The 21,864-nt window shown below is 48.0% G+C and overlaps 1 protein-coding gene and 1 long non-coding RNA gene across 11 annotated transcripts in view; one reads left to right on the top strand and one right to left on the bottom strand.

Annotated features, from left to right (window-relative positions):
* FOXO3 (forkhead box O3) overlaps nt 1-698 on the bottom strand; it is an 88,934-nt gene extending 88,236 nt beyond the window's left edge. For both annotated transcript variants that reach the window (XR_005956011.1, XM_041478014.1), the window contains exon 1: nt 2-698. Coding sequence is in view for 1 of the 2 variants with exons in the window: in XM_041478014.1 (XP_041333948.1) it covers nt 2-589 (588 nt within the window). In the remaining variant the exon portion in view is untranslated. The remainder of the gene's footprint in view (nt 1) is intronic.
* A 5,221-nt stretch (nt 699-5,919) lies between these two features.
* Nucleotides 5,920-21,864, top strand: part of LOC121359312 — a 32,344-nt gene continuing 16,399 nt past the window's right edge. For 2 of the 9 annotated variants that reach the window (XR_005956033.1, XR_005956032.1), the window contains exons 1-5: nt 5,920-10,000; nt 10,502-10,689; nt 11,979-12,233; nt 17,825-18,021; nt 21,613-21,646. This is a non-coding gene — a long non-coding RNA (uncharacterized LOC121359312). The remainder of the gene's footprint in view (nt 10,001-10,501; nt 10,690-11,978; nt 12,234-17,824; nt 18,022-21,612; nt 21,647-21,864) is intronic. The other 7 variants (XR_005956030.1, XR_005956029.1, XR_005956027.1 and 4 more) reach the window with 7 other exon arrangements.

Genomic DNA, 21,864 nt, shown 5'->3' with positions numbered 1-21,864 from the left:
CCTTCCAGCCGGCCGAGCTGTTGCTGTCGCCCTTGTCCTTGAAGTAGGGCACGCAGCGGACCATCCAGTCGTAGATCTGGGAGAGAGTGAGGCGCTTCTCCGGGGAGCTCTCGATGGCGCGGGTGATGAGGTCGGCGTAGGAGAGGTTGCCCCACGCGTTGCGCCGCGACGAGCACTTCCTCGGCGCCGCCGCCGGGCCCCCGCTCAGCCCCCCGCCGCCTGCCGCCGCCGCCGCTCCCCCCGGCGAGAGGCTCGGCCCCTCCGGGCCGCCGCCGGGCAGCGGGGCCAGCAGCCGCGCCGCCTCCTCCGGCACGGCGGTGGTCGCCGCCGCCGCTGCTTCTCCGCCCGCAGGGGCCGCGCTGCCGACGGTCATGGCCGAGCCGCCCCCCTCCTCCTCGTCGTCCTCCTCCTCGGGGATCATGGAGGCGGCGTCGGCGGTCGACTCGCCGGCGGGCTTGGCTGGGCTGGCCTGCAGCTCGGGCCTCTGCAGGGGCCAGGTGCAGGAGCGGGGGCGGCTCTGCGGCTCGAACTCGGGGTCCAGCTCCACGTCCAGGGGCGAGAGCGGGGCGGGGGGCGACGCCTCTGCCATCTTGGCCTCCCCCGCGGGCGGCTGCGGGGCGCTGCGACGGGGCGGGCGGGCGGCCGCCGACCCCGCTCCTCCTCCGCCGCCTCCTCGGTGCCGACGGGAGCCTAGCAAGCGGGGGGCTGCCGGGCGGGCATGCCGCGCTCCGCTAAGGGCTGGCCGGCTCTCCGCTGCGCCCCGAGCTCCGCTCCCCGCGGGCGATGCGCACGCCGGAGCTGGGAGGCGGGGGGAGAAGGGGAGGGAGGGGAAAAAAAAAAAATCAGATTAGGAGCCGGAGCGGCCGCGCAGGGCGGCAGCACGGGCCGGGCGGTGCCGGAGGTGCCCGCGGCGCTGCTCTTCGCGCCGGCGGAGCGGCGGCCGCTCCCGCGGTGCGTGTGTGCGTTTGTTTATGTTTCACTCCATGCGGATGCCGAAGTAGCTCCAGCGGGAACCGCGCTATATCCAGCCGGGAGAGGACCCCCTCACGCCCCCGGCCCCTCCGAGCTCGCTCCTCGTCGCTTCCGCAGATATCTTGCCTTTTGCGGGGGGGGGGTGGTCCTTCGCGCCCTCCGTCGGCAGGAGGGCAGGGAGAGCAGTCCTTTGGGTTACGCCGAAGACTTTTTCCTTCTTCAAAACGCCCTAAAGGGAGCCGAAGTCTTAGCATACATCCAACTGCACACCAACGTAAACCTGTCACTTTGCGGTGCCCCAAAGCCACGCGCAAGCAACCCCCCAAAATCTCACAGCTGACGGACCAGGGGGCAGGAGAAGGCCACCCCGGGGGCTGGTCGGTTAAAAAAAAATAGTAATAAATCCTCCTTCTTGCAGGGAAAAAGCAAACACAACGGGAACAAATCAAATCGCCAGTCTTCCAACAGGTCCAGTAGCTTTAAGCCCTCCCTAGGGCTGCCAAAGAGAATAGGTTTTGTTCCAGCATCAACACCACATTCATAACCTCCTTGCTCCTGCTGCTGCCATCTTGACAGTTTTTCCCCCCTTCACTTAAGTCATTTAAAAAGCGCAGGCAGACGAGGCAGGGAAAGCCACATCGGGAGGGGCGGGAGGCGGCGGGGGGGTGCTGGATCGAGAGCCACCTCCACAACCGGCAGCAATCGAGATCCGAATTCACGGGAGGAAGAAGCAGCGCTGCTGCATGGTTCCTGCTGCTCCTGCGCCTTCAGCTCCAGAGAGCCTTCCCTTTAAAGGCGAAGGATGGGAAAACGGCAGAGCGCCCGCTCCCCCTGCGAGCAGCCGGCGAGAGGCAAGCGATCCGCCCGCGCCCAGCCCGTCCGCCGCCGCAGCCCGCCCGAGCAGCCTGTCACCCTGCTCGCCGCCGACTTCCACATCCCTCCTCCTAACAACCACCGGCAGCAACACAAAGTTATAGACACACGCAGGGAGACTCAACCAAACCGCACGGCTCGGCACGGCCCGCCCACGGGCGGGCGGAGGGCGGGCGGTGCCGCGCAGGAGCCGCCCCAGCGGGGCGGGAGCGCCGGGATGGGGGGAGCCGGACGGGCTGGAGAAGCTGCCGGCACCTGGCAAGGGCAGCGCTTTCCTGCTCACCGTCCCTGCGGCTCCAGAGCCCTGTCCGGCCGGTGCGGTGGAAAGCGCTCAAGCCTCTCCCAGTACCCGGTAAATCTTTCCAAGGGTTGTATTAGCCCTGTTTCTTTTCCGTACTTGTTTTCATTGGTCATAAATTATTGGTGCACAAGCTATTCTGGTAAACTTTAAAATATAGATTCTAATTTAGTAATTCTTTGAAAACTTTCACTCTTCTTGTGGGTGATGCCAGGAACATGTTCAGACATGTCCACACGTGAATACAGTCCCGCTGTTCCTCCTCCTTGAAGGTTAAAATATAGATTCTAATTTAGTAATTCTTTGAAAACTTTCACTCTTCTTGTGGGTGATGCCAGGAACATGTCCACACGTGAATACAGTCCCACTGTTCCTCCTCCTTGAAGTCCATGCCCTAGCAGAAAGCCCTCCAAAGTAGCTCACTTGAAGATGTTGTTAATTATGGGTTGAATAAAGGGGTGGCCCACAAAACCAGAGAACATAAGAGCTACTAATATGGATGTAGTTATAAATACTTCACATGGCAACTTCTATGTATCAGTTCTCACCTGGCTTGATAACGACCTAGACTGTGGACGAGATTTAGTCCAACAGTAGCATTGGCTCTGAGACAAGATACAGACAATAGCATGGACTGAGAAGCAGTGTGCTTCTGAAGCTTTGCTGGAAAGAATGAGCAGACAAATTAAACTATTCCTAATGAATTGCATTATAGACAAGTAGAGAGATTTGAGAACCATTCAATTTTAGAATTAGAAAATATCAAGGCCTTACACTGCTGCTAAGTAGGGCCTAAGGCCCTAAGGGTCTAGGTAGGTTTTGAATTCAAACACCACTGAAGTTAGGAATAATTTAGTGTGATTTTATTACAAGGGACAGCATTTCAGTATGCATACAATTAACCCCTGGTTATCTAAATATACCAGGAGACACTGAATTAATCAGAATGAATGCAGGTTCGAGTAATGTAAACAATTTCACTGCAACTCCATTTTGGGTCACAATGTTGAGTGCCTTGCCATGGCTTTTGTTGTAACATGGTCCCTACAGGAACACAAGACAGCTCAAAAAGACACCAGCCACTCTGCAGTTGTGACACCGGCATTCATGTATATGATATGATGAGCAGTTAGGAGGGAGGAAAACCACAGTGGCATTGAAGAGCCAGCCACCAAGTTCAGACAAATAGGCATGGTGAGAAGACGCTTAGTCCAACACCACATCTCCAAGGAGGCTTTTCTTGTGGCTTTCAGCAGTTAGCCATAGAAGGCCGCCTGCAAAACTGTGACTGGTGCTCAGCCCTTTCCCAAAACTAGCTACTGCTTGGGGCTGATTTTGATCACTGCAGAAACCTCCACATGGAGCGCATCCTGACGTTCCAGGGAAGCATAACACTTTGACCTTGGGCTGGGTTGCAAGCAGCAAATCTAGCCCTAAATGATATTATCATCTTCATTTATTTATTTAATTGGCATTGCATTACTCTACAGGCACTGCTATTAGGTCTCATTGCACTGGATGAAGGCCCTGCACGTGGTAAGAAATGCTCCACTCCCTGGCAGAATTGCAGTCTAAGTGAGGCAGAAGAGGGCGGGAGAAAGGAAATAAGTAAGTAGTAACCCTATTAAAAAGATGATGGACTGAGGCACTGAACAATTACATGACTGTACTGAGGTCATACAGGAAGCCCATGCCAGAACTGAGAAATAAAACTGGATCACCTGAGTGCCAGCCTTGAGCAAGATTATCTGTCCTCTTCAGAATTCACTGGTGTATCAGTTGCATGGCCTTTATCATACGTCATGGTACCAGTTCTTCACAGCTCCATGCACCACGTGTGTGCCCATGATAATGCAGTTTAGGGGCATAAATAAAACCACAGTATAATTTTTCCTACAGGTCTTGCTTATTAAAAGTGTATGAGCAAAACAGAAAGACACAGGAGCTCTGCTTATTGTGGTTCCATGGCTGGGCCCACTGAAATACACATAAAAACTGATCAAAATTGAATCTAAAGCCTTCACAAGTTTCAGTCTCTTCCTTTAAGTACTTTCATGCCCCAAGGGTGGGATTTTCCAAAAGGCTCCATTTATGGGAGTTTTATCACTGACTTCAACAGGAATAAAGTTAGGCCAGCCCTCAGGCCATTTGAAAGCCAGCTCACTTACTTTGCCTACTTAGACTGCGAGTGTTTTAGGGCAGGGCTGCGTCTTCCTCTGCCTCTCCTTTTATCTACTATGGGCGCTCAAGCTGATGTGGGGAACCTGTGCCTATCACGGTGTCTGGTTATATGGATCTGGCAGGGTCACAGTCACATGGCAGCTAGAGAAGTGCAGGTGACATTTCTGGCTTCACCTCTCACACAAATATCTTAACTGCACAAGCAGGGTTGGAGATAAAGTTGCATGGGGGGCGGGAGACCTGGAATTTCTTGTCAGTACAGCATTATGGACATCTCCTGTGAAGTGTACTGCCGCTCAATAAATGAATGTTGTATTGCACTTACGTTAAACAAAGGCTGCATTGTCTACGTGGACCTCACACAAACAAGCATATCATGGGTTGTTTAGCAAGGCACCTGCAGCCTGGTCTCTGAGCAGTTTGTCCCCTGCAATAACCCTGTGCACCCCTCCCATTCACACCGTGAGAGAGTGGCTCCCTTAGTGTGTTTTTGTTCTTCCCACAGTTCCCTACCGTGTCCTTTAAACACAGACTGGGCAACAGGCAATAGGCTGTGGCTGATTCAGAGCAACCCGGATGCTGATGATTAGGAAGAAATGTCATTTATAAACCAGCCAAACTCATGCCCTGAGACTTTAACTTTTTGGCTAAAACTGGCTAATGGGTTTCGCAGTTCTTATGGAAAGATGGGCTGACTGGCAGACACAGAACAAGGGTCCAAATTGTGCCATGGAAACTTGATGGGTTTGCCAAAGATGGCCACAGATTTCTAACTATAAAATTTTCCCTGAAGTGATGAACAGCAATTTAAAGATCGCTTCAAGTTGGACTCTCAGCATTATTTATGAGGCCTGCAATAGTGGTATTTCCCTGATATCCCCCTTCTTAATGTCCCATTGGAGGAGCATCTCAGCTTCCCCTTTAAACCAACAGCCAAAATCTTGATGTGCCATGGATGTGACTCAAATATGCTTTGAGGGCTAGGAAGAAAGGTTAAGAGATGGGGAAAAAGCAAAATCTAATTGCATATTTTAACCTGCTCTTTAGGCTGACATTGCTCAAAAGCTTGCTTCATAATTTTTAAATACTTGGGGGTACATGAGTTTATACCGTTAGGATGCAGTCAAATTGCTGAGATACAGCAAAAAATTCCACTTTTTTATTATTATTAAGCTTGGATTATATGAAAGAATTTTGACTTGTAAAGATAGACAGCTCTCTCCCTTAGCTTGGGCTGGTCCGAGTGACCAAACGCCGTTCTGCCCCGCCACTGACTCGTTGTGCAACGCGGCCGTGTCCACTTAAGCCTGTCTCGGTTACCCCACGTGGGTTAATTAGACCCACTTATCGCTTAATTGCTCCATCATTATAACTTAACACCTTCCTGCTCCCACACAGCGCGGGGAGGGGGAGCGGCGCCGCTGGCCCCGCCCCCACCGCGGTCCCGCCCCCACCAAGCTAGGCTGCGCCGTGCGAACTGAATGATGTCATGCTCCGGGGCCGCGCGTGACCGCCGGGGCCCGCCCTCGCCGCCCATTGGTCGCAGCCCGTCGCCCGTCAGGCCAGCGACGCCTCCCATTGGCCGGCGCCTCCGCCCCGCCGCCGCCCCTCGGAAAATAATAAACAATCGAGTAAAATGCGGCGCGGGGCGGGGGTCCGGGCGGGCTCCGCGCCCCTCGCGCCGGGCGCTGCCTGCAGCCCTGCCGCCAGAAAAGCCTTTCCTGAAGGTGCCGTGGCGCTCGCACGGAAATTGCCTTCAGCCAGAAGCTACTGCTGCACCGAGGACCAAGCAAAGCCATCTCTCGGCTTTCCCCGATCCCCTTGTCTCAAAGCTAAGTTGTGCCAGGCTGCAGGTGCCCTACAGATGTGGGTTCGAGGCGGTGGAGAGCTGTGTGCGGTGGGACGGGAAGGGACTGGGTGGGTACGTGTCTGGCAGCCAGGTGTGCCATTCCAGTGTGCCAAATGCCTAGAGGCAGGGCACCGACAGGGAGACCTGTAAGCCACACCTCTGAAACAATGTCAGTGTCGGCTGTCTTCACGGGACAAAAACGTCCCCGAGGTGACCGTCCTGTCCGCATGGTGCTGGGCAGAGATGCATCCTCAATCCTTGCTTCGTTGTGGTGGTGCCTACACAGCACAGCCCCAAAATAACTACCTCTCACAGCCCTGCTTCCCTCTACCTGCAAACAGAAGGCGCGCTTGTACAGCAGGGGATTTAATCGGGGATCAGGTGACGAGAATGACGGCTGCGGGAAAGGATTTACTTTTTGTCGGGCTCGCAGCCTGGCCTCTCCTTTTGACAGCAGGTGCCCAATACGGCCTATTTCGCTTCCTCCAAAGAATTAATTATTTTCTCCCGTACGTGGCCCCTGGAGGAAGAAGTCTAAGCACCTCCCTCATGCTGTCATCCTGTATTTCCAGTGATCAGAGCACTTGTTCAGGAGCTGAAGATGTGGCTCCTGGTCCTCTTCCCAGGACTTTGTGTTTTCTTCTCTGACAGATGTTTGATGTAAAGTACATAGAGCACACTTTCAAAAGGGGACTGAAATCCAAGGCTGCTCCCCTCCCTTCCCTATGGCAATGTTATTATTGCTGGGTCATGGCCTCTCCTTGATTGCTCCCGTGAATCCCGAAGCCCCACCCTCTCCCCCAAGCAGCAATACGGGTTCAACAGGCTGGTTGGAAATGGAGTGCGTGTCAGGCTAGCCTGCGTCCCTGGTAAAATACTCTTCGGGAAGGTCAGAGCCAGGCATCTGAACCCCGGCGGGCAGAAGGAGAAAATGACCTCGTGTTCCTGGTGTGAGGGGCACTGCAAGGCACACAGGGGGAAGGAAATCTCCCCCGGGGAGTTGAGGAAGGGTTCAAAGGGGCCGGTGAAGTGTTAAGCAAAAGCAGTCAGCGGCTTAGCACATGGTGGAGAAGTCGACTATAAGCATTTGCAGCTGGTTCTCTCTCTCCTGCCTCGGAGGAACTGGGTAACTGCTGACTCAGGGGCTGCATCGAGTCGGAGGAATGGGAAGGGGCTCATGTTTCCCGAGTGCCTGTATGCGCCGCAGAGCGATGGGATAGCGCCGGGCACCTCCTACCTGCTGTCCCGTCTTGGAAAAGCGATGCCAGCAGCGTGCTCTAAGAAGCCAGAGCCTGTTGGTATGTGTTGGATGTGCTCTGAGCAGGCTGCGCAGCCGGGGCCGTGGGTCTCGTCTTGCATGGAAACGTGTCCGAGCCACGAATTCCAGCGCTGGGTCCGGGGGAAAATTGGCACAGAGCTGCCCAACATGGGGTGGTTGTGTGTATGTGAAAGGCAGAATATCCTGTATCGTGAGATGCTGACAACCTAAAAATAGGACTTTATTGCCTCCAGGATTAGGCATCTAATTAGGAGCAGGGAATTTTGGGAGGACAGTTCTGAACTTTAATGCCTCGGTTCTGCCCCAGTACTGTTCTGCTGTTCAAGACTTTACATTCCTTGCAGTTCATGTGAGCGTCACTCAAACATGCCCAGGGCGTGCAGTTATAGCAACTGCCCTGAAAAATCTTCCTGGAATCTGAAAAGTTGAATTCTTCCGTTTGCACACACCCTTGCCTGCCTTGCAAAATAATTTCCTTCAGTTTAGCAAACCAAAACTTCAACTGAAGTAATTCACTGCCAGTTTACCTATGGAGAGGCAATGACAGCAAGAGTGAGACCTAATATTTTGTTCGTTTTTAAATTTTTTTTTTTTTTGGGTACCATTTCAGTGAGCCCATCTAATTGAATACATGCTAATCTGCTAAAGAGCTTGCTGCTTCTAAATACTGTAGCTACTCTTCATAATAGGCATATCTAGTTTAAAATATAAATAGAGGTATTATAAACCTTGTTTAGCCAAAATGGACTTTTTTCCTTGGAAGTAAACAGGGAAAACTGGGGGAGGAACTCTAGCTGAGGTCTGACAGATGTTCAAGTATGTGAAGCTTAAAGAAGAACGTGTGCTATTCAGTTTGCTCACGGAGCCTTTGTGACCTGTGTCTTCGCAGTAATGATGACACAAGCTTTTTTGAATAAAAGGAAGAAATTAACTGCCGTGGCTAATTGCACCCTTGCTAGCTTGCTAACCAAGGACACCATTTGACTGTGAAAATTGTTGGTGTACCCAAATCTCTCAGCTGGAGAGAATATCCAAAGTGAGAGTGTTCCCATGTCTGTGGGTTAGAAGGGCTATTTAAAAAACTTCCTTTAATTGGAAAATTAAACACTATTGCTTTAAAACAGTGGTGCACTGCTTTAAAAAATTAAGATCATATGGAATCATTTATTGTTTTTCAATATGTATTCAGTCTCTGGTGCAATTTTATGTCCTCGCTAATGGATAAAGTCTTTTGGAGCAGGAATAAAGCACCACAAAGCATGATTTAATGCTGTAGGGTCACCAGATCTGTTTCACATTACTGGATGTTTCAATCTGCTGAAAAGAAGGGGCTGTCCCTGAACCAACGAAACAATGATGGGGAAGTGGGGGGGAAGCCCATCAATCTGAAACACTTTGGAAACATAGTGCACATATCAAGAAAAACTTTTAAAGGATTCAGTGGGGATTTGGCTGCATAAGAGATTAAAATTATGTAAATTTATATTAAGAACAGGAAAGTTAAAGTATTAATAGTACAATATTTGGTTGCAGTTTAAGGTGTCTTAATAAATCATGTTTTCAAACAGTACAGGCCTACATAAGCATGTGACTGTAAGAGAAAATAAGAGCAAGTAATCCGGGAGTGCACAAAAAACAAAAGTGCTTTTGTTTTTAGTTCTGTGGTCACTGGAAGTGCCTATTCTTGTGCTTATTCACAAACACCTCTGGCTCCTTCTTCCAGAAATCCTATCCAAACGTTTTTGTTCTGACTTCGTTAGAGGACTTTGTGCTTCGGTTCTTTTCATATGACTTGTTCAGGGTTCAGTCTTACAATGCCTTTCCTCTGGCAAGGGACTGAGATGGGTCCGATGCCTTCGCTGCCTTCTTTTTTTGGTTGTTTGTTGTTTGTTTTTTTTTTGCCTTTTGCCTTCTTTTTCCCCCCCAGAATGACAAGCTGTGGGGCAATTTTTGCTCTCAGGGCCTGGGCATTTCCCTTTCACTGGTTCAGCAGGGATCAACAAGAAGAGGCCAAGTCTGACAAGTAAACCATGCATGGTTTGAGCCACCTGGCAATGAACTCTGCAGGCATGGGAGGCAACCTTTCTGTTTTTATCGTGAACCTCAGAGAAGTATAACTGGCTGGCTAGTTATAATTTGACAGAAACCCCACTTTTCATCTTGCTGTGGTGGTATGCTTTCTTTTAAATGTCATCTGTAGAGTCTCCCAGTGAATGGGAACTTCAGTTTTGCTTTGTATTTCCTACAGATACTGACAAAAACTAGTCCACCACATTACTGAATAAGAGCCGTATTTCTTCTTAGAGGCCTAAGCACACTAAAAAGAGTTTGCAGTAACTTTAATACTTCAATCAAAATATTTTTCACTACATATTTGTCATTTATAACCAATAGAATAATTGACTGGGTTTTTTATTAATTTTGAAATCTTATATTTCCAGCTTTATTAAGCAAGTAAATTAATCTTCAGCTTTCCTGTAGCACTGGAGCTTGTTCATCATGGCTGTGCCTTCCATCATTCTTTGGTAATAGATAGTAGTAATTTCAAGTAAGTTCAGCTCTTTTGTTGAAAATAAACAGAGTATGCATGTGTCTTCTGGATCAGCCCCTTAATGTGACCTCTCCTGTCTGCTCAAATTATAGTATCAAAATAAAAATCTTCAGAAAAATTTGAGCCAATTGAATGAATACATCATCAGTATTAAAACCAATACCATGAGGAATTATTGCTGTCTTCAATTAACTTTTGCCTAGATCCTGTATCTTAGCCATTGGAAAATCTTAAATAAAGTCCTCTTTAAAGTCCTTTCAAGCTTTTTCAAAAACAGTTATCAGTTTAGGCATATATTCCTACTTTAACTTGTGTGTATGTTTGTTAAGACTATTGCTTGTCTGTAGATGGCAATAGCATTACAGTGCTGAAGTAGCCCCCAGCCTGTAAAATAAGGCTGTGATGCTGGTGAGCATTAACTTTGAGAATGAAGAGAAAAAAAATCTTGCCTTTTTCTTTTCTGTTTGTTTTGTTTGTTTGTTTGTTTAATGTCTGCAGCAGTGGCAATGGGGACTGTTCTACTTGCAGGAATGTTGGGACTAATCATGTGAGAAAAGATCCTGGAGTGATGAGGCAGCATATTTCCCATGTCTGAGGTCAGGATTTGTTCTGTGAAGCTGACCTTTAAAACAGCCTGAAAATGAGGAACGTGGCACCAGAGAGCAGAGCAGGAAGCCTGAAATTATGTAAGATATGTTTCTTCTGCATATGAAATACTTTTTTTTTTTTTTTTTAAACTCCAGGTTTGTGATTCAGCATTTTCTGCCACTGAGAGATACAAGAAAGGGGAAAAATCTGTAGCAAAAAAAGAGTGCCTATTGTTCTAATCAAAACCTAATAAAATATTAGCCATCAGGTATTTTTGTTCCCTTCTGATGAACTGGGGTTGAGATTATATTTTTCCAAAATCACTCTCCCCTCAGCCTCCTGATCTGAGAACTCTGGAACTGAAGACAAAGTTTTATTTGGGCACAGCCTGGGCACCTTTTCTATATATAATCTGTGTGAAGTGCCTCCAGCTTTGTTGGCTTTGAATTCCTGGGTGACTGCTGTTTCAGCTCTGCCAAGCAACTGCAGGACAGGCCTGTGATGAGGAAGCTCCAGGGTGCTGGTGCCCAATGGATGTTTGGTGCAGGACAGGCAGGTCAGGGAGCCCCCAGGGCTAAAGCATCAACCTTGGGTGAGGTTGCCAGCCTGGGTTTGATCCCAGCTGCATGGTGATGCAAGCCCTAGACACAAGATCTCCTCTCTGAGCTTATGCAAAAGTGCCTTCACTGCCTTTTTCACCTTCTTGCCTTTTCGCCCTGTGCTCTTTCCCTTGCTGAGACGCATGAGGTTGCATTGAGAGGTTTGATGCAGCTGCTGGATGCCCCAGCCTGTTGCTGCCTCCCTGATCTTAGAAATGCTGCTGACCTGTTTGGAAGGAGAAAATGAGGGAGCCTTTTCATCCTTCTCCCTCCTTGGAGACTGATTCTGTGTTAAGATGGCATTTACCTCTCTTGATAAAGGAGGTGGCAGTGGTGTAGAGCACTCCCAGATAGTGGAGCTCAGCTGGGTCCCTGGCACAGTGTTGGCCTCAGGATACTAGCAGTTTCCCAAACAATTCCCAGGTATGGGCATAAAAAGTCTGCAGTCACTACCCTTTGATGGGTAAGAGGGTTTAACAGCCTGTACACAGCTAGTCTGTGCCCACTGGCTCGTTTATCCCTATGGATGTGGTCTGGGTGTGCCTGGGGCGATCTGTGCTCAGAACAGAACCCTGCACAGGGGCAGCCTTGCTTCCCAGTGTTGAATTATGTCACAGGGAAGAAGGAAGACAGCTTTGTCATGCTTTCCCTTTACCTGCTGAGATGGCAGCAGCAGCAGAGGCAACTGATGGCTCTTTTTTGGTTGCTCCAAATGCCAGACAGAAGGAAGCAGGCTTGCATCTGCCTCAGACTCTGAATAGATTTTTTTTTTTTTTTTTTTGTTTAAGAGTCCTAAGGGAGAAGCAAATGGATATAAGCACGTACTGTATTTGTGAGACCAGCACTGGGATGGCCTGCATGTTATAAATTGATGTTGAAAAATGGGCTGTGGAACATTAGAGCCACACAAAATGATTCAGAGCCTGAAGAAAATGCTTTGCAATGGGAGACATGAAGCACTTTGTCTCTTTAGTTTATCAAAAAAGGCTGAGCAGAGAATTGATTATGATGGTGAAGGAACTTCCTTGGAAGAAAAATATCAGGTACTGAAAGGCTCTTTAATCTAGTAAATTATGGGAATGTGTTTCAGCAAGCTGAAATCAGATACATTCATGTGAAAAACTGGTCACAAATTTATTGGAATGAAGGTGGTTAATCACCATAACAAGCTGTCAGGGTAGTTGGAACATTTTCCAGATGTGCCCAAGCCAAGACAGGCCTGTTTCTGAAGGGTGTGCACTAACCACAGTTAAAAGCATGAGGGACACTGCAGTCAAGTCTCAGGCAAGGTAAACAGGTGAGGTTTGAAGGACTGTGATGTGTGACAGGCTTGACTAACAGCTCCCAAAGGAGCTGTGAAGATCTAATGGTTCCCATCTGTCCTTAACCTCCCAGAGACTGAGAAAAACAGCACTTAGCAGAAAGTGGAAGGCAGGAATCAGAATGACAGCCTCATTGCTGGCACACTCCTGTGACCTCTGTTTCTGGAAGGACTGAGTCTTTCACCTGCTTGGGGCTTTGCTAATGTTTGCTCTACTGCCAACACAAGAACAACCTCTCTCCAGTCTGCAAGCTCTCTGTACAGATTGGCATCAGCACCTTTCATTTTAGGAGAGCATGAGTAAAAATTTGTCGTGCTTGGCAGCTCAGTGGTAGCTAGGATAAGTAGTTTCCTTTTTCAATTTTTTTTTTTTAATTCCATCTTCACAAGCTTTGGTCTTGCTTGTTCTTCACACCTCCTAGTTTCCCTAGTATTTCCTTGTATTGCCTTTGCCACCAGGCTCAGTGTATTTTCCTGCACTGGTAATCTGTGGTGCAGGATGTCTTGGAGGGTGCTTCCTACCTCTAATTTGACAAAATAAACCCTGTCTTTCTTGCACAGATTTACATGGGATGGGTATGTCAGTGATGTGCTGTGTAGACAAGAGCTTGTCAGGAACTTTTAAATGAAGTACCTTTCATCCAGAAGTACAAGTTTGTATCTGCTGTAGCTATTGACAGAAACACATTAAGGTGTCTTTGCAAAATACCTGCAGTCTGTATCTCGAGAAGTGCCCTAATCTAATTTTAAAAACAAGGCTCTTTTTCCAGAAAACCATTTGGTGGTGGAAATCAGGAATTTCTTATCTCCTGTTGCCTTTTCTGGGGTCCCAGTGCTTTTACACTTATTGCCCATCTGCCAGGGATGATGCAAGTATTTTATACTCTCAAGCCCTAAGACAAGTTTGCTCACTTTTTCCTTGCTCCAAAGGGCAAGGTACAAAGTCACAGCTGAAACAAGGCAAGCGATTTCCACACAGCATCCCTATCTTCAAATTGGAGAGGCACGGATTTGAAAGGTGGACTGTTTGGTAGATAAGGCATTGACTGGATGGATGCAGCCAGAGAGTTGAGGTCAAAGATTCTATGCCTAGGTAGAGGCTGGTGCAGAGTAGTGTCCCTCGAGGCTCTGTCTCTTTAGTATCTTTATTCATGACAGTAGGACCAAGTGCACCCTCAGCAAGTTTGCAGATGGCATAAAGCTGAGCGATGCAGTTGGCACAACAGAGAGAAGAGATGCCATCTAGGGGAGGCTGGACAAACCGGAGAAGTGGGTGCATGAGAACTTCCTGAGGTTCAACAAGTGCAAGGTGCTGCATCTGCATCAGGGCAATCCCAGACAGTACAGACTGGCAGAAGAACTCGTGTAGATCAGCCCTGTGGAGGACTTTTGGGTTCTCATGGATGAAAAGCTGGACAGGAGCCACAGTGTACACTTGCAACCCAGAAAGCCAAACACATCCTGGGCTGCATCAAGAGGTGTGGCCAGCAGGTCAGGGGAGGTGATTCTGCCCCTTTGCTCTCTGGAGTGCTGCATCCAGCTCTGGGGTTCCCAGCACAAGATGTGAACCTGTGAGAGTGAGCCCAGAGGAGGCCATGAAGATAATCAGAGGGATGGAGCACCTCTCCTGCCCAGACAGGCTGAGTGAGCTGGGATTGCTCTTCTCTTGATGGAGAAGAGGAGGCTACAGGAAGACCTCACTGCAGACTTCCAGTACTTAAAGTGGCTTATAAAAACGAAGGAGAGAGGCTTTTTACATGTAGTGATAAGGCAAGGGGAAACGGTTTTAAGCTTAAAGAGGATAGGTGTAGATTAAATGTTAGGGAGAAATTCTTTACTGTGAGGGTGGTGAGACACTGGAACAGAGAAGGATGAACACTGGAACAAAGAGGATGCCCCATCCCTGGAAGTGCTCAAGGTCAGGATGGAGCTTGAAGCAATCTGATCAAGTGAAAGGTGTTCTGGCCCCTGGCAGGAGCACAGGAACTAGATGATTTTTAAGGTCCCTTCCAACCAAAACCAGTCTATGATTCTATGAATGAAGGGATGGAGTTGTCATGCAGTTGTCATGCAGTTGTTGTCAATACCCACAATCCATTAACCTGGCTAATGGACTCTCTAAACACAGAAGTTAGAGGTAGAGCAGGGTTTTGAACTGACATCTCCAAATAGAGTCCTGAACTTACTTTTGTGCAGGGAAAAAAAAACCTTTGAAAACTAAGAAATGTTGGGTGGCAAGGGGGGTTCTGTTTGTTTTAGATTTGGGTTTTTTTTCGGAGAACGCACAAGAAGTTTTCCAAGTAGTTTTCCTGAAGCCCACATACCTCTGGAAAGTAGCAGAAGTATCTGCATGAGCAAAGAGCTCCAGCACAGGAAAGTACAGAGGATGTAAGAAGAATAGGGGTTTGACTGGAGAGATGGAAGTGGTGAAGTCCTGCAGCCACTGGTAGGCTTTTCTGCAAAGACTGCAGTTGCAAACAGAGCCAGGCAGGAGCTCACTCAGACTTTAAGAAACATTTTGTTTTAGAACTGAAGAACCCATGTTTTAGTCTGAACTGAACTCATGAGTCTAAAACTCCTTTAAATTCTGGATGAATGTTGGTTTTAATCTTGCCCTGTAGCTTGGATCCATTTGTTTAGTCATCGGCCAGATGAAGGTTATTCTTTGTCTCAGAGAAAAGATTTACCTTTGCTGTCTGTCTCAGATTAGCTTACTGTTGTCCCCACAGTTCATCTGCTTTTATATGCATATCCTGTTGCTAAATGTGGATAAAATTAGCAGATAGTCCTTTCACTCTCTTTCCTTTCAGCTTGTTGATCCAGGATTCAGTCATATGCATGGTAATGTGTAGCTGAAGGATGTTGGCCCTGCCCAGCTGGCTTAGACCTCACCTCTAAGCCTGTACTCAAAAAAAACTACCTATTCTGAGCAGCATGGGAATCTCTCCAGGGCCCAGAATGTGAAAATTAATCAATTCTTGTAGAAATGTTTCTGTAATGCTGTGGAATCCAGCCAACAGACATGATGAATGTGAAAACTGTTTTCTAGGACATCCAGTTTCATTTAAATTTGTCAAGCCCAGAGAACTTTTCAGCAAATGTCTGTATCCTTCCATCCTGCATCCTTTTGTGATGTGGTTACCCTGGCAATCCAGGTGACTTTCCAGAAAAGCCAGCTCCATCAAAGTTCATTGACTTGCTACATTAAAGGCCTTCAGTAGTCTTCAGCACCTATTGATGCCAGTTCTTCCATGGGCTTGGACTGTTATGAGAAGAGATCGGCAGAGAGGGTTATGCTCTAGCATGGTTGATTTGAGCTGATTTTTTCCCTTGTTTCTTCTTCACTCTACATGGACCAATAATTTTGAAACATATAATAATATGTTTAAAACCAATAAAACCAATAATTTTTCTGCATATCATCAGACTTCTGTTCCAGCAGATTCTCTATAGGGGTAAAGTGTTCCACTAAAGGTCTCTTCTTGTGTACCTCCCTTCAATGTGTTTGTGCAATAGTTTGACTTGAAAAAATCACAATATAATTTCTTCCTTTAGGCAAGCCACAGAGGGACCAATGTTTAACAAGTTTGTCTATATTTTCTACTTGAATTTAGCATTTTTTTAACACTTGAGATTAAGAAATAGAGCCTAAAAGGTACTTAAGTATGTAAGAACACTGAGCATTGAAATGCCTGACTCCCTGAGTGCCACATGGAGTGCTTGCACTTTATGAGGGGAAAGTTGGGTGCCTCAGAAGAACAGAACCTGAATGCACAAGGAGCTGCTTGCACCAATCAACAGAAGGATGAGCCTGGAAGGGGAAATCACATGGGGAAGACCAAGCAGACAAGAGCTGCTCTCATGATAAAAAACAAACAACAAAATAATTTTTAGAAACCCAAAGTGAACAACAACCCATGAAATGTTAAACAGAGGTTGACCCATCCCCTCTAGTACCTTCTAGTTTCTTTGCTCAAGTTTTTGGAAATGATACAGTCTGTACATTCTCCTGGGATATTGTCAGAGGGTAGGATTTCTGCAAGCTGAACCCTATGGGAGGAGGAGGAGGAGAAGTGGAGACACTGATGATGAAGGGGTGGAAGAACAGGACTAAAGGAGCTTATTGAAGCTCTTAACCATAGTAAGCCCAAGCAAGGGCCATCTTTTTTTTATAAAGGCCTGGTCCTGGGGGTATTTTTGAGGAGCCTGGCATAAGCTGAATCCTACAAATGCCCCGGATTTCAGAGCATCAGGGTTTCAGGCTTGTTCAAAACCAGACTCCTCTAAGTCTGTTCCAGATATTGTGATTTTTTGAGAACAGGATCCCAGCAAAAGACAACCACAATAGAGAGATTTCTTCACTGAAATACAGAGATACAACTCATCAACACAGCCGCCCCTGAAGTTATATGAGTCACCGTTTCTCAAAGGACGACCTGTATGTGCAGCAAGCATCCCAGAATTACTTCAATCCCAGGAATAGGTGGCACTTCCAGCTCCATTTGCCAAAAGGTCCCCACATGCAGGGGCAGTAATAACCCCCACCAAGAACTTCTGCATTCCACGTGGAGACAGCCTTCCATCACCCAGGCAACACGCTGCCAAATATATGCTAAAAATGATGAGTTGGAGACTGGGATCCAGGTGGATCCCTGTCACAAGGTAGCCATGCAGAAGCTTTCCAAAGGTTTATTGGGGGCCTGCATGTGGCTTTGCTCAGGAGCACACATGCCCTGTACCCTGCACCAAAGGATCCTGCTGGTGCTGTGACCGGGAGGATTCAGCCTGGACCACTGCAAGGCAGCATCTGGCCATGGGGAGAAGGCTGGGATAGGATCAAGCAACATGAAAGGGGTCACAGCACCAAGAGATTTCAGGAAGTTTGGACAGTACTCTCAGACACATGGTGGGACTCCTGGGGATGGTCCTGTGCAGGGCCAGGAGCTGGACTCGATGATCCCTGTGGGTCCCTTCCAACTTAGGTTATTCTGTGATACAAGGAAGCCCCAATTTCATGGAAGGCTTTGCTTCCCAAAATCAGGTTATAGTTGACTGGTTGTATATTGAAAACATATATGTTTAAAAACATAAATCATGGAAACATGGTGAAGGTTGGGTCATCCCTCTCCCATGGAAGGCTCTGCTGCCCACCTGCCCCGCACTTCCCTGTCCAGCAGCCACCCTGCAGTCCCTCACCACCCCTCTGCCCCCCAATTTTGTGTCCAGCCTGCCTGACATGGGACACAGGGCTGTATCTCATGCTCGGAGTGTGGGTGCTTGATGCCTTTTTTTTTTTTTTTTTTTTTTTTTCAGTACTTCACAGACATTTTTGAGTTGGACGGTGCCTCTGGAGATCATCCAGTCTGAGCCCTCTGCCAAAGCAGGGTCACCTAGAGCGGGTGACACAGGAACGTATCCAGGTGGTTCGGAGTCTCTCCAGAGAAGGGCTCTCCACAACCTCCACGGGCAGCCTGTTCCAGTAACATAAGGAAGTTTTACCTCATGTTGAGGTGGAACTTACTGTGTTCTAGTTCATGTCCATTGCTCCTCATCCTGTCACTGGGCAGCACTGAAAGTGCATCATCCTTTTGCTTTTGAAACAGACACCGAACGGAACTTTCTGAAAGGGATCTCAGCCCGGGCTAGTAGCGTGTGTTTGCCTGACTTCGTTCCCAGCCTGGCGGTGACACTCTGGGCTGTATTTTTACCCTCTCCTTGCCAGGCCGCCCCTCCCCGCGCGCCGCCGCCCGGCCGCGGAGCGCGCCCGCCATCTTGTGGGCTCTGCCCGCCTTGCAGGCCGCCCTCAGCCCAACCCCGGCGGCGGGAGTTTTCCCGAGCAAATTTAAAAAATGGAAGATAACTGGGACTGGAACAGGTTTCTCAGAGAAGTTGCGGATGCCTCATCCCTGGAAGTGCTCAAGGCCACGTTGGGTGGGCCTCTAAACAACCCGGTCTAGTGGAAGATGTCCCTGCCCATGGAAGGGGTGTGGGAACTTTAACGTCCCTTCTATCCCAAGCTATTGTATGATTCTGATTCTGTGATTTTGCAAACAAGGGTAGGAGAAAGCCGAAAGCAGTGTCCTAAGACAGGCATTCCCTTTTATTACTGGGAAGATTGCAGAGTGAGTGAATGTGTTTCCAGAGCCCCAGCAGGTGCAAGTCCTGTGGGGAACCTGGGCTATCTGGATGACTCTTGTTATCCTAAAGACAGGTATCCCCACAAATCCTTGCCAGTCTAGGATTTAATAGGCCCACCCTGCTAATGTTTTACCATCAGAGAGGTCAGCATGTGCAGATTCTGGGGAAGATGGGCAAAGAACAGTTAATGCGTTTTGACTGGAAGTGCCTCTGAATTACAGAAGCAATGAGTGTGGTTGATGAGAAATTGCCTGCTTGGCACTGCTACAACATCCTGCTGAAGAGAGAGCGATGCAAGTGCATGCACACTCCTCTAGGAAAGAGTGAGGAACAAAATTTTTCCTCCCCTGAGGCAAGAGAAGAGATCCCAACAAACAGTGGAGCCAGATGATGGCGTATGATGCGCCCAAGTACAAAAGTATTCCTACAGAATAGGAGCTGGCTTTCCTTTCTCAGTCAATCTTTCATGATAATTTACTGTTTATCCTGCCTTAGCCCGGACTCTCTGCTTTGCCTGGCTAATGGAACAGTGGTGTCTTAATTCACTTAAAATGCAGCATTGAACCTGTCTGTTGTCACTGATGGTAGATGCACCAAAGTTAGGGGAGAGGGACCCACAAATCCTGACAGCTTCCCTAACATCTCCCTTCAACAGGAGCATCTCAACCCAAGTGAAACAGTAAAATCTCCCCACAACCTGTAGCACAACAGGGCTTTGTACACCACCCCCGCCCCCCCATGCAAGGTGGGGGATCTCCCCTTCCATGGGAGAGCTGTGGAGTGAAGTTAATAGGAAGATGGAAGCTTGTGTCTGTTTTAAGCCAAGAAATTAGAAGCTCTGCCAAAACTCACTTTGCCCTGCTTTTACCCTCAGCTTACCCTGTTAATATGCTAAAAATATTCAATCATCTTTCTGTTTGAAGGACAGGAGCTATTAGGGTCCAGCTTCTCTTTTTTAAGGACCCATCTTCCACCCTAGTCAAGTACCTAAATACATTGGAGGATTTTGACCCAAAGGCTGAGACTTCTGAAGCTCATTTCTTATTTAGCACATAGGCAAGAGCTTGTGGCATTAACAGCTCAATGGCTTCAGCTCTAAATGAACTGGCAAAGGTATTCTCAGCCCAGAAAGATTCACTAAGAAAAATTTCCAGTTGTAGTGGTTGATCAGAGAAGCAGTTTCTGCCCCTCCTCTTTCCCTTTCCACAGCACTGTTTTCCAGCCTCTCATTCCCCAGTCTGTCCATGCATCCAGGGTTGCCCCATTCCAGGTGCAGAATCTGCCACTTCCTTCACTGAACTTCCTATCGTTGGTGATTGCCCAGTCCTCTGATTTGTCAAGGTCTCCCTGCTCTCGAGGGCTTCAGCACATCCTCCCAGTTTAGTATCATCAGCAAACTTACCCAGGATCCCTTCATACTCTGCATCCCAGTCATTTATGAAGATATTGAGGAGCACAGGGTCTAAGATGGAGCCCTGTGGAACCCCAGCAGTCAGGCCACCAGTCCAATGTCACCCCATTCCCTGTAGCCCTTCGTGCCTGACTGGTGAGCCAGTTGCTCATCCATGACATGATGTGTTTATTCAGCTCTGTGCTGGACATTTTGTCCAGAAGGATACTGTGAGAGAGTATTGAAAGCTTTACTGAAATTCAAAATGATTACATTAACTGGTCAGCTAGGTGGGTTCCCTTGTTGTAAAATGAAGTTTGACAAGAAGGACCTTGCCCTCAGGAAGCCATGCTGGCTGGGACCGATGAATGGTGGTTTCCTGCTTGGTCGCTCTCTCCTTGCAAACCTTGTTACTCTTCCAGACCAAGTCACTTATGACACTTTGCTTCTGATTCATCATTGGTGTCTCATTTTGGAAAACTGAAATAAATGCTGGACCAAACCAGGCAGAACTGCAGGGCTGCCTGGGTGCTGTGCTGTGGAGGAGGGTGGTTAAATAGCAGGCAGCTGAGTGTGACAGAAGGAAGAGCTGAGGTGGAGGAGTGGGATGGAGGGTGCCCAAGCAGCACCGTACAGCCCAGCAAGGGCAAGCAAAGGGATGGAAGGCAGTCCCTGTTCAGAGAGGGAACACTAGTTAGTCTGAACAGGAAAAGGGAATCTGGCAAGGACAAGGGCACAGTTTTGTAATGGTACAGGGGACCCCTGGAAAGACCGTGAAATGAGAACAATCAATTAACAAGCTGCTGTGGCTTCAGAAAAGACATTATAGACCTACTGGTGTAATGAGCACATCTGATGCACAGAAGCTATTTAACCTTCAGCCTCTTGCCTTATAAAGCACCTCTGGGGCAGTGGGTAAAGCTGTTAATTATTAAGGTCAACCCTAGCAGACAGAGGTGTCCTCAAGTATGGGTCGTTGTGACACACTCAGATAATTTCTCCATTATGTCAATAACTAATTTCCTGAATTGTTCAAGAATTGACAGATTAGCATCCATTAACCAAGTCTTAACTCATGGCTACGGGAGCAGTTACAGGCCACAAGGACAGCAGAACCCATTTGTAACTCCTCGAGCACATGTAATAGATACACACAGACAGTACTGCAGCAGCTTGGTGTTAGTAAAACAAATAACCAAGGTGTGTAAAAAGGCTGGGCAGGCAGTGACAGGCACTGGCTTGAACAGATGTCTTGATGTTTGCCCTCAGGTGCTCTGAGAGCACGGGATGAAGCCACTCTGAATTTTAAAGAACTGTGTATTGAGGAATTGTAAATTAGCAGAATCACAACTAAACCAAAATACCCATTATATTCACTACCAAAAGGGCTTTTTCCTTTTTTTTTTTTTTTTTTTCTGGAAAAAAAAAAATCCACACAGCAAACATTTCATGGATTTGAGAAGTGTGACTTTTTACAATGCTCATCCTTATGCTGCAAGACAAATCTCATTGCTTTTATTTATGCAGGCCATGTAATTTTGTGCCTAAATGCAAACTTTTTTTTTCCAAGCAGAGCCTAAGAAGAACCTTCGGAAACTGCAATACAGGTAGGTAAGAAATTCCTTTGCTTCACAAAGTGGTTTTATAGTTGCCTCTAAGCCAAGCACGACTGGAAAAGCAGCTGTCCTAAGTGGAGCTGTTGTGAAGGGACACGGGGGGCACAGTGCTGAGGCTGCCTGAGCCTGGCACACCGGCTGCACCCAGCTCCTGGAGGAGGAGGGAATGGCCGTGACTGCGCCACAGCGTTACCTGTGTCTGCACTTAC

This window comes from Pyrgilauda ruficollis, unplaced genomic scaffold, assembly GCF_017590135.1.
Source record: "Pyrgilauda ruficollis isolate IOZ18807 unplaced genomic scaffold, ASM1759013v1 scaffold43, whole genome shotgun sequence".
NCBI classification, from domain to species: domain Eukaryota; kingdom Metazoa; phylum Chordata; class Aves; order Passeriformes; family Passeridae; genus Pyrgilauda; species Pyrgilauda ruficollis.
This window is presented reverse-complemented; position numbering and strand designations above follow the sequence as displayed.